Source organism: Dendrobates tinctorius, unplaced genomic scaffold, assembly GCF_039654945.1.
Source record: "Dendrobates tinctorius isolate UK_male_01 unplaced genomic scaffold, ASM3965494v1 ptg000027l, whole genome shotgun sequence".
NCBI classification, from domain to species: Eukaryota; Metazoa; Chordata; class Amphibia; order Anura; family Dendrobatidae; genus Dendrobates; species Dendrobates tinctorius.
Genome location: NW_027361695.1, coordinates 7,550,991 through 7,564,056, shown reverse-complemented (window position 1 = coordinate 7,564,056; position 13,066 = coordinate 7,550,991). Strand labels below are relative to the sequence as shown.

Sequence of the window (13,066 nt, the reverse complement as noted above, 5' to 3'; positions counted from 1 at the left end):
TTTGGTGTGGAATTATATCCAATTTGGCTTTAGGACAATTCTTTTTGTGTTTTTTCATTTAAGACAAATTAAAGGAAGATAATAATACCAAAGAATTTGTGTTTGCAATCATTTTCAGGAAGAAACTGAGTATTGTCTGACAGAATTGCAGGGGTGTCAATACTTTTGGCCACAACTGTAGCTGTCACTGTTTTTATATCTAGTTGCTATAGAAACTGTCTTCATTTTCAGCTGTTTTTTACATCTACTGATTTGATAAATGGGGGGTAGCATAGGGAGTCCAAGCATAGATTATATAAAAGGGTTTCGACTACTAGGACAACCCCATCTCATACCTCACACTTGGCCCCGGTAGAATAAGAAATGCTATACTCACCTCCCGTGCTGGCGTTATTCCAGTGGTGTCAGCACTCGCGGCCCCGGAGCCCCCGTGTGGTTCTATTACACGTGGTGGCCGGTGCCCAATCAGCACTGGGGTCACTGTCCCCGCCTTCGGAGAAATTGAGCAGGAAGAGGAAGTCCGGGCTGCAGCTGATCCTTCACTTCCTCTTCAATTGGTCTGAAGTCGGGGACAGTGACGCCAGCGCTGATTGGGCGCCAGGCTGATGTGTCCCAACACAGCACGGGAGCCCTAGTGCCAGCACCGCAGGAACAGTGCTGGCACGGAAGGGGAGCATAAGCTTTATTATTCTATCGAAGCCAAACGTGGGGTATAACAAGGAGTTGTCCAAGTAGTGGACAACTTCTTTAAGGACCAGTTACTAATATGTCAATTTTTTATTTAGTACCTAGAAGGCAAATAGATGAATAGTGGATGTGACTTGGACAAATGTTCACGTTGGCTACTCTGGCTTTTTTTAGGCTCCTACTTCTTGTCCTTTCAAAAAGTGTTTTCAGCAGGCTCCTTATCAGCAGAGGCTGGATTGCAATGACAGATAACACCTCACAATAGACAGGATATATCAATCACAGGAGACTATTTCACAGTTTCCCCTTCCTCCCTTCACAAAGGCCTTTGCACATTAGATAATTTAGTACAAATGATAGTCAGAGTCTTACTATTGTTTCTATGTGCATGTGTTGTTTCCTGAAACTACAGAAAAATTAGAGTCTAAAAATGCCCCAAAGGCCGGTGTGAACATTTCTAATTTTGTTTTGTTTTTTTGGTTTTTTTTTAAATACAGATTATCTTATGGGAAAATTAATTATGTTTTGGATTACAGATATTCTTACATTTTTATGGCAGCATTATGTATCTAAAAGTATAATTTTGCACTGTGGAGAAATATTGCAGTAGTATGTGAGCTAAAATTACGAGAACTGTCTAAAAATAACAAGGGGAAGCCCTACTTTGCATGTTATCAAAGGTATCATTCTCTAAAGTCAGCCCTTCCCAAGAAGTCCATCCTCAGTTCTTCAAACATGAAGAAGCTGTCTGACAACAATCGTGTGAGACCTCATGGGAGGAGTCATCCTTCTCTCACCACCCCCTTAGTTCTTCCTGGCAGCCAATGATATTTTATACTCCTTCCATCTGTAACTAGATCCTAGAGACAATTTTTTTTTTCACCAGTTCCCTGTCTTTAATGTGGTTTGCAACTTTTTGTGCCAGCTTTACACTTTTGTAAAAGTAAATGGGACTTAGTGGAATGGGGCATAGCCAGTGATGGCTTGACAGATAAACTATAATTTATACCAGAAAGTGGCATAAATCGCTGCTGAACTTAAGCCAGCTATAAGTTAATTTCACCTCAGCCTGAAGATGAGCCAAATTAATTAAAAGAGTTTTCCCCAAATCCCAAAGTTTCCCCCATCGATCTGGAGAATGGGGTTCTAAAGATTCCAGTCTTGAATGGAGCGGAGATGAGCATGCCCGACCTCCGCTCAAGTCAACATGAGGTTCTGTAGAGCACCATTTCTTTTATGGTTCTTGTGATTGTTTGCCATTCCAGTGGTTGGACCCCAAAGATCATCAAGTAAACCACTATTCTACTGACAGTGGATAACTCGATATTTTGGAAAAAATACTTTAAGAGATGCATTCCCGTTAACAAATTTAGCAAATATTAAGCTGTCCCAAATAGATTATATATCTAGTCGATGAATGATTGTACGGCCGACAGCTATCTCCTCCATGGCTCATCCATACGCTGGAGCGTGAGGGTTGGCCAAGTGCTCCTCTGCATTTTAGGAGAGATCTATGTTAGACTCCTCTGGGGTGGCTTTTGAGTCAAAGTGCAAAAGGCTCATCCATCGGAAATTGGCCATGCCAGATCTTATCTCCCCCGACATTGTCAATCGGTGGAGAGTCGCTAGACCCCCATACTTATTAGATTGTCTGCCGATCCCACAAAAGCTTTTCTTCGGAAGAATCAGCCTCCGTTTGAGAGGTCTCGGACATCCTCTGATTCGATGATCCATTGTGACATGAAAAAGCAATAGTATTTGAGTAGAAAGAGAATATTCAGGGGAGTCTGCGTCATCTTGCAGGACACCGTAGCCCTGAAATCGCAGGGTCGTTTCTAGATAAAGCTACTTTTCTTTGTGTCTTTTTTAGTTTTGAGGTCCTTGAAAAGTCTCAAAGTAAAACTGTCAATCTCCTGAAGAAGCCAAGACAAACACATTTCAGATATGGTCAAGGACACATAATAATGTTGTCTCAAAGCAATTTAGCAGATAAGAGGGTTTGCAGGGTGCGGGAGTGAGGCGGGCTGTTTGCTTGTGATGCAGCTCGAGATATTTGATCTTCAAGTCCCTAATGAGTAGAAAATGTGGTATCAAGATCTCGCTCAGAACATGCTATCTGCTCGGTGTCATTGTTTTATTGTCTGTGGAGCGGTTTTTCTTCAGTAAATATTTCATCACTTAATTCATGAACCCTACAAGGATTTACTACCGGACGCTCATCAGCTACTTACTGCCAGAATGTTTCCAAGCACGATACATAAATGGGAGTTATTTTATTTATGAAAGAAGCAGAGCTACAAAAATGTATCCTTCAAAGAGTTGTCCAAGGCTTAGATTTTGATGAACTATCCTATGCACTTCATTTGGAGCAGAGCTGCAGTAACCAAGAATGGCCACTATGTGGTGTCGTGAGTCCTCTACATTCGCTTAGTACAGCTGTTAGGGCTGGCGGAACGCACCAAATTATAAAATAATAGTAGGTGCGTTCGCAGCCCGGGGTCCACCGTGCAGAGGTGGTACACTGCTGCTAGGTAATGGCGGAAGAATAGAGCTGCGAAAAAACAGTCACACGTGGGTTACGTCACCCAATGTGAAAAGGTGCGAGCTCTGTTAATGCACAGAGTCGCACAACCGCTGAACGTAGATGCCGGAGCCTGTTTAGCTCACAGAGCCCGGCCAAAAGAGCGCACAGTGTACGGCCACAGAACTCTACCCCAAGGACACGGGGTAGAGTCCTTCTAGGCCCACTGAGCGCGCGGCGTCGCTGCCGCGAGTGCCGCTATAGACGCTGGCTATGAAGTGGAGCACGTGCACTGAGGCGTGCCGAGTCCCTGGTGAGGACTGATGCCTGACTCAACCTCTGTCCTACCTACACCTAAGCCTGGGCGCTAGCAGGCTAGGCTGCACAACACATGCGTACCAATGGTAGGGATTTCTTAATGAGTCAATCACCAGAGACATTCATACGTGCATACATCACTCACTCCACATAGTCTGTAAATACAGTCTATCCTAGCGCATGGCCGAACCTTTTATAGCCGCGAGCGTCCGGGACCTTCCTGGCTTCTCGGATGGGCCAATCCGAACAGGAGCAGGACCTGAGCGCGTGACCTTCGATCTCCAATAGGAGATCACTCCACGGGCATGCTCAGTGGCCCGACATGGGGACTTAGTCCCTGGAGAATCTCGCTGCTGAGCAGCATGTATTGATATAGCTGTGCCAGAGGTGGCAGCAGCAAGCAAACCCATGGAGCTGGTCTGGGCAGAGCGACTGGATCAACGAGTTTGCTGAGCAACCTCCTCTGTGGCTGGAGAGGAATGGGAGACCGCTGGAAGTAAGGCTTGGGATTCTCGCTGTGCAGCGACAGAAATCTGACGCCTAACAACAGCTGATTGGTGGAGGTGCCACCACAAATCTGATATGGTTGATTTATCTTAAGGTCAACCTCATGAAGCAACTCAAGCCATGCATACTAGATAGCTGTTTTCCAAGAGTGTGTGATTGGGTCCCCACTACACACATTATTTGGTCTACCTGGACCCCTGAAGTTGGCCGATTTAGCTGACATTTGGATAATGTGCATGGCCACCATTAGAATTTATGAGTGGTGGTCCAAACCCTGGAGCTACAACCAACCAACTGACTTATGTGGCTGCCGTTCTCCCTTTCATGGTTTACCAAACACCAATGAAGGACATATGGACCACGGCAGAGCCTCTTCAGCCAGCTGATGAGGTGTTCAGAATTTGAATCCCTATCACTTTGATATTGATGAATAATACTAAGCATAGTCTACTAATTTTGGAAAAGTGACAGCTGCAACTATTAGTTTTGAGAAAAAAGTAGTCATTGACCATGTTGGTGTTCAGTGGTGACTGAACCTGAGCACAATGAACCTCTTCCTGCAATGTTCTTGTCAACTTTTCTGATTAGTAGGTCACTTTGGCGTCATGGATGCCTCATGCTGCAATATAATGATGCACTGGAGATGCCTCAGATAGTAGGAATATCACAGCCCTCTGGTCCATTAGACACTGATTACCAACATGACTACTGGACCAGTGTCCCGCAATGTTTTTTTCTCAACTCTAGTGTTGGTTACAGATGCACTACTTGAAGCTTCGGGACACCAATGTAAAATTGGTATACAAACCGCTACCATCCAAGTGCCAATAAATAAAAAGTTATTGTCGCGTAGACCTGTCCTGTGTGACGCGACCCGCAGGGTCGGTAACTAAAACAACAAGACAAACAAGGTAACACCGGGGGCACAGTTACAACGGTGGGCCCTGCAATAGAGAACGGGTATGTGGAGACCTCCTGCACTCCCCTGAGGCAGTGTCCCTGAACACTCCTAACGTTCCCTATACAGGCTCTTCACCTTTCGCCGACCAGGATACCTGAATCCCTCACTAGCCCTGCACCTGTCCCTTACTAGGGAACTGGTTAGTGCGGAACTTGGTCCCACCGCTGTACTAATATAATATTAGGGAAAACACAAAACTTAGCTTTCTCTGTTGCCCAAGCCCCGGAGGCAACAGAGTATGGCACCCAGATACAGCTTCCACCTGAACAGCTGATACACCAAAGCTCTGGATGAGCTGCAAAGCACTGCTCCAAATAGCTCCTCTCTCCTTCAAGGTTGGTTGGGGAATGAACAATATCACCAACAGTGATTCAGAGCACCTCACACCTTTTTATAGGAAGGAGGGGAGGGTTCACACCTGCTGGCTAATTTACACATGTAGTAACCCCCCGCGGCCACCGGGGAAACCCATTAGCAGCAACCAAGGTTGTAGTAACCCCAGCGGCCACCGGGGGCAAAAACCCATTAGCAGCCACTAAGGTTGTAATAATTTCGGCGGCCATCGGGGGCAAAACTAACATTAAGCCAGAGGCTTGAAGAAAAAAAAGGTTATATGTGAGTCATATCTGACACAATCCAAACATGGATTGTGACAGTTATACATTGTTACATATTTTGTTTACTTTTCATTTTTTTATTACATCTTTGTCTTTTTTACTAATGTTTTTATTTTATTACCGTTGCCCTAAGCCTAACCCTTTCTTTAACCCAAACCCTAACCCCAAAGGCTCAGAGAGGCATTTGTGCAAATCAGTCCGAAACCGGTCCACAATGCATGGATTGGTCCCGACTTTCCCAAACCCATATGTGACGGTCTCAGGTATTTGTATGAAGTTGTCATGCTTGGGTCGGGAGAAGCTTGGCCAGTCTTTGCATTGTGGTCCTGTCATGATCCATACTGGATCAGGACTGATAAAAAGCACAGGTAAACCTTTTTTTCTTAAGCTATGCTAAAGTTTGGTTTTTGCCCCCGGTGGCCATTAGGATTATTGCACTGTGGTGTCTTTTGTTCTAAGTTTGCCACCAGTGGTGGTGAGCGTCATTGCACTCTGGTTTCTTTAGTTAAGTGCACATGATTATAATGCAGGTGTGATTGCTCTGGCTCTGCTATAAAAGAGTCACAGGTGTTGCAATCAGTGTAGGTGATAGTGTTCATTTCAACCATCCTTGGTGGAGGAAGGAGCTGGAGAGCGTTCCTTGCAGCACTGTCTTAGCCCTGGTGTGGAAGGAGTCATAGGGGATTTCCTTGTCGCTCTGATAGAGCTTGGTGGCATCGATTCAGGAGGAGAGCTGCATTCTGGTGGTGGACTCTGTTGCCAGGAGCAAGTGCAACAGAGTAAAGCTAAGTGGTGTTTCCCTGTTTGTGTTTTTCCTTAGTGTGTATTGTAATGTACAGCGGTGGGGCCAGTGTCTGCACCACCCAGCTCCCTAGCAAGGGATAGGTATAGGGTGTGCTAGGGCGACAGGTTCCTGATCGGCGCCCGGTTCGGAACCGGCATAGTGAACGTTAGGAGCGTTAGGGACACTGACTCAGGGGAGTGCAGGAGGTCTCCATGTCCCCTTTCCCTATCGCAGGGCCCACCGTTGTAACTGTTTCCCCTTTCCCCGTGTCTTGTTGTTTTAGCTACCGGCCTGCGGGCCGTGTCACAAAGGACAGTATCACGTGCCGCGTCTTGTTGTTTTAGTTACCGGCCTGCAGGTCGCATCACACAGGACGGGTCATCGTGACAGGTCCAACCTCAAGTCGATCTTCATGAGCCTTTAGTGTTAGGGGTAGAGTTAGAGACAATACTTGGGTTAGGTAATAAAATGAATCATCTATGTTTTCTGAGAAATAAGCTGCATTAAGCAAAAGCCTTGAACACCCTTTAAGCAGTCCATAGGGGTGCAGCAGTTTATCACGGTCCAGTGATCTGATGGTTTACTAGTACCTCTGTTTATGTGACCTTGTGTGCCTTGTTTCTGATTAATTACGTGTGTCATTGACTTGGTGACCCGTTGTGACTATTTTAGTGCCTGTGCTCGTGCTCAGGTTCTCTATCTGGACAAAGCGTAAAGTTTTAGATTACAGTTCACCGAACAAATGAGTTGGGGAAACTTATTTTTCTGCTGTGAAATGATTTTTTACTTAGCAGTTACTAAGGGATAGAGTTGAAGCGGTTTATAATATGCCTGCCGCAAGGAGACATTCTACAAAGTTGATATAAGATCCACTTACAAAGAAAATCATTGGCAAAAAACATAATATTCGGGTGGGAATGATGTGATAGGTTATGTTCACACGTTGCGTTTTTGCTGCATTTTTTTCTGCAGGCAAAACCTGTTCTCTTGGCAGTAAAGCAGCCGCCTACAAAAAGCGTTTCTTATGCATGCTGATAAAGTTTAGTGCTTTTAGCTTTTGCTTAAAACTGTGTACAGTGGGTATTAACCAGATTGCCTGGAGTAGTGCAATCCGGTCCACTGGTGCAGCACGAAAGAAATCTTGGAGATGAGAGTGGGAGATTCGGATTAAGGAGAATGTTAGTCTTACGTCCTCATGGAAGTTTATTGAGATAAAAAAATCAAATTTTTATCAGAAGTTTTCAATTATTTCCACGAAAAAGTGGGAGTCATTTAAGGTAGACATTTGTCAAATTATAATAATATCATCAATTTATGTTACATTTTTTGCCAAATTATTGATGACGTGTATATATTGATATATATGTTTATTTTATAGGAGGTCATTGTGCAAGCGTTGATTTTCTAATCTGTCATTTTATTTTTTTAGGATTTTCATCAGGTCACTTTCCAGACCACAGAAAACTGGGAGAAATAGGTAAGTGACCCTGGTGTACATAAAGTAATGATAATGATTAGTTATCCTGATTATACTGACTTTTCATCAGCCGGAGAAAGTGTTGAGTTGTATTTCTCTAAATACCCTGGTAAGGCTAGTTTCACACTTGCTTTTTTTTGCAGCGCGTTTTTCCCGCAAAAAAACGCATTGAAAAAACGCATACAAAAGCATACAACTGCTGCGTTTTTTTCAAGCATTTTTATGAGCATGCATGAAAAAAACGCAGCGTTTTTATGCGTTTGTATGCGTTTTTAGTGCGTTTTTACCGCGTTTGCGTTTTTTTCCAACATTAGGTGGCCCCTCACACTAACCCAAACCATGACTTTACTAACCCTAACCCTGACCCTAACCCTAACCCTGACCCTAACCCTAACCCTAACCCTGACCCTAACCCTTAACCAAATCATACTTAACCCTAAACCCTAACTAACCCTAACCCTAACCCTAACCCTGACCCTAACCCTAACCCTAACCCTGACCCTAACCCTAACCCTGACCCTAACCCTTAACCAAATCATACTTAACCCTAACCCAAACCCTAAACCCTAACTAACCCTAACCCTAACCCTAACCCTAACCCTAACCCTAACCCTGACCCTAACCCTAACCCTGACCCTAACCCTAACCCTGACCCTAACCCTTAACAAAACCATACCTAACCCTGACCCTAACCCTAACCCTGACCCTAACCCTAACCCTAACCCTGACCCTAACCCTAACCCTAACCCTGACCCTAACCCTTAACAAAACCATACTTAACCCTAACCCTAACCCTAACCCTAACCCTGACCCTAACCCTAACCCTGACCCTGACCCTAACCCTTAACCAAACCATACCTAACCCTAATCCTGACCCTAACCCTGACCCTAACACTTAACAAAACCATACTTAACCCTAACCCTGACCCTAACCCTTAACCAAACCATACTTAACCCTAATCCTGACCCTAACCCTGACCCTAACCCTTAACAAAACCATACTTAACCCTAACCCTGACCCTAACCCTAACCCTAACCCTAACCCTGACCCTAACCCTAACCCTGACCCTAACCCTTAACCAAACCATACTTAACCCTAATCCTGACCCTAACCCTGACCCTAACCCTTAACAAAACCATACTTAACCCTGACCCTAACCCTGACCCTAACCCTAACCCTAACCTTAACCCTAACCCTGACCCTAACCCTTAACCAAACCATACTTAACCCTAATCCTGACCCTAACCCTGACCCTAACCCTTAACCAAACCATACTTAACCCTAACCCTGACCCAAACCCCAACCCTAACCCTGACCCTAACCCTAAACCCCCTTAACTAACCCTAACTCTAACCCAAACCCCTAAATTCCATGGTTAAAAAAAAAAAACGCATATGCAAAAAAACGCATACATGAGCATGCCAGTGCGCACATATGCGCATCCATAGGCTATAATGGCCATTTTTAGCGCGAAACGTGCGCATATGTGCGCATGCGCTTTTTTGCAGGGCCAAAAAATGCAACATGCTGCGTCTGGAAAATACAAACGCACACCCCAAAAAAACGCAGCGCATGAAAATCGCATACATGCGCTTACAAGCGCGCAGGTATGCGCACCCATGTTAAATATAGGGGAAAAAACGCATGCGCACATATGCGTTTTTTTCCAGCGCTAAAAAACGCAAATGTGAAACCAGCCTAAAGTGCCTCCTGTTGCCACCGACCCTGCACCCATTATGGGGCACATGCCCACTAGTCGCTCTATCTATACCGCATCTCTCCTTGCTTTTATTGTCTTATTTTAAAAGGAAAAATTCTAACATTCTCTTATTATTCCCCCTGGAAATATGGGAATAAATTGACAGTTGGACGTTACCATTCTCCATATCGAAGAAATGACAAGAGTAATGGTAACACCCAATTTTCAATTTTTACCATATATCTTTCCAGGAAAAATAACAGAGGAACATCAAAAATAACGTTCCAAGAGAGGATGCTCAAAAATTGTTATTTCTTGGGGAACATATGTCTGGAGAGCTGGCAGGTCATTAAAAAGTTATTACCAGTTTGGCAAAGTTGATAACTTGCTGGTTGGAGGTTTGACTTCCGGAGCCGCCATCAAGCCTGAGAGCAGGGCTTTGGAGCATTGGAAGTACATGAGCGCCACTGATCTATTCATTGTCTATGGAATGGCCAGGTACAACACTTGGTTATCTCTGACCACCCCATAGACAATGAGTTGTACACATGCTTGGCCAGCGCTCCAGGGTAAATGGGCATTTTCGGGCTTCGTACTGTGGAGAGACGAGAACTTGACAATTTAGGAATAACCCTTTACATTGGACCTAAAACGTCAACAGAACTGGCGGTTTGACGCGTTTTGGAACTGGACTGATCCTTTTTAGCAGCTCTGTCAATGTAGAAGAACCTCCCCAGAATCGTTTTTTTGGTCTTTTCTGCACTGAACCACCTTAACGGGGCAAGTACTTTGCCATTTGAGCCATTGAAGCTACCATTGAGGGATGGTGGTTTTCGCCCCTTAAATCTGTATTTTTGGAGCATTTAATGATCTGACATTAATCGGGTCCCGTAAATAATAGATAAAAGGGTTTGTACTTTGCCTTGAATGATGAAACATCGTACACAGCCCTGGCACAAAAGTTTGTCCTTTCTTTTTGAACCAGCGCCAACCATATCCCATAGCGAGGGAATAGTTTTCCATTCCCCTCACACCTCCATGATGACTCACGTTCTTCACACTTTGTCTGACTGATAGAATTAGACGTATTAATTAAAGAAAACTTCAACCTGATTACAGCTTCCACCTTCTGCTGGTATATTTACTTGACGTGTGTGTAACAGACTGACAAATATATGGTGAACAGAACCGGCCACGTCTGCTGGCTGATGAACCATCCGTTTATCTGTCCACGATGTCGTCTCCTTCATGTTTTTTTATATGGCTCTGTTAGTTTTCCATTCATTTTTTTTTCATCCAGGGATCATTATAATAACTGCTAACTACTACTGCCCCCACTATGATATAGGGGCAGAGACCCTGATACCAGCAATGTATCACTTAGTTTTCTAGGTGCAACAGTTGTGATATAATCACAGTCATTCTCTGCTTGGAATGTTGAGTTTTGTATAACCCCGCCCATCCCACATCACTGATTGGCCGCTTTCTGTGTACAGTGACAGAAAGCGGCCAATCAGTGATAGGGGTGTGGTTGGACTAGGAGGCACCAGACACCTAGTCCCTGCAGTGATAATATCCTGCTGAAAAAAACCACTGATTTTAATGAATCCGTAAAACACAGAATAGTAAGTGATATTACTCTGGAATCAGGGTCTTTGTCACTACTTAATGCTGCTCTCGGATTACATAGCTAAACTTAACGACGGATTCAACCAAAAAGTGTTTTTTATTGCTAAATGTGGCAACCCAGATGTAATTGGTTCTTGATAAATTACGTTTGTGATGAAACAGCTGTATTCACAATATGCAAATTATGGTTCGTTTGTTTTTCGCAGCGTATGAAAATAATCTTTACACTATGGTTTTTACTATTCTTATTCGTCACGGCTCTCCGGAACGTAATATTATGGGCGATGAACGATGGCAGATGCCATTCGCGTGAACAGTCGAACGTCTCTATAAGGGAAAATGTTAAACATATGCAATGATGTGGGGCTCATACATTGATAATGCGTATGACAAATGAGTCTAACAGTATCCAGCGTTTTTCTAGGCTGTGGGCAGGAATCCATCGAGGTCTCGGTAAGAAGGAAGGTCACCGGAATCTGAATGAAGGATGAATACCGAGTCGACTCTAGAGAATTCTCTGTACAATATAAGTATGACAGAGGATGATTAATTATATTTCAGAATAAGATAATTCCCAGAGAATACGAGTGTGTTATAAAGAGGAAAAAAAAAGGAAAAAAAAAAAAAAGTTTCTAACCCTTTCTAGATGTAATTAAAGGAGCGCTGTTAAAGTCGGGGGTTAAGACAGTCTAGGAATCCAAAATTCTAAGGCTCCCAATAAATAGAATCTCATTTGCATTAGGTTCTGTCTGAATCCTGCCGCGTCTCTCAAAGTAGAGGAATTAACTACAGGAGAGAGTATTTTTAATCCATCGATGAATGGTGTTTTCCACCGGTCGGGCTCATCTGAAGTGAGGAGGTAGACATGAGCCGCGGTTAATAATGGCTTATCAAGGAAAATTCTCAGCAATTACCATGTAAAGACGGTAAAACCGACTTTCAGGAGTAGTTATTATTAGATTGTAGCATTTGTGTTTTCGGAATAAAATACATTTAGGAAGTGGGAGTGAAAACCCGGCGTCGGATGTAAAAAAAAAAAAGCAAAAAAACAAAAAAAATCCGGTGGAATTTCTCCTAATCTAATAATATATAAAGTCTCATAATCTGGGGATATAAAATAATTTAGGTTGGTGACTGCAAATTGGAAAATCCTTCTCGTTATAGGGTGGATAGAAACATCAATCTATTAAACTCCACTGCTTCACACTCATACTGTTGAGTTTGGGTTAGAAGACTCATGTCCGGTCCAGATATTGTGGTCCCTTGTCAGACGGTGAATATAGGACGTATGAAACAGAAGAGTTGACTAAGACCATTGAAAGACTCTCCCCCAAAGGGAAATATCTAATAAAGAAAAGGATTAGGCATGTTTGGTTTCAACATGCCCAATCCTTATATTTCATTTGGAACTAAGTCATTGCCAGAAGTGTCTGGCAGCAGCTAACTTTCCTGTTCCCATTGTCACAGGGACACCGCGACAGAGAAGGGTCAGTAGATTGTGGCATCTTGCTACCCATGCACCTGCACTGGATGGATCTGCTTTGCCTTCCAGATAGCTGTGCAGATTTCCCTTGTTATGGTGTTGCAAGGGTTAAACAGTTTTATTTGTCTCCTAGAGCTCTCCGTCCTGAGTTATCTCAGCTGTTCTGAGTTCTCCAGTCCCCTCTTGTATAAATATCCTCCTCATAGCTTGAGTAGTTGCCAGTGATAGCTTGTTATAACCTGGTTTGGAGCTGGAGGTGTGAGCTGTGTGAAGAGAGATGGTGTAGGAGTCGTCTCTGGATATATCTGTTTGGAAGTTTATTTGAGTGTCTTCCTTTACTATATCTCCTATTAGGTTTGCCTCACCTTATCCCTTCCCTTTC

General features: G+C 43.8%; 1 protein-coding gene across 2 annotated transcripts in view; it reads left to right on the top strand.

Annotated features, from left to right (window-relative positions):
- TAFA1 (TAFA chemokine like family member 1) overlaps nucleotides 1–13,066 on the top strand; it is a 641,958-nt gene that overhangs the window by 336,987 nt on the left and 291,905 nt on the right. For both annotated transcript variants that reach the window (XM_073569741.1, XM_073569742.1), the window contains exon 3: nucleotides 7,825–7,872. In XM_073569741.1, the coding sequence (XP_073425842.1) occupies nucleotides 7,825–7,872 (48 nt within the window). The remainder of the gene's footprint in view (nucleotides 1–7,824; nucleotides 7,873–13,066) is intronic.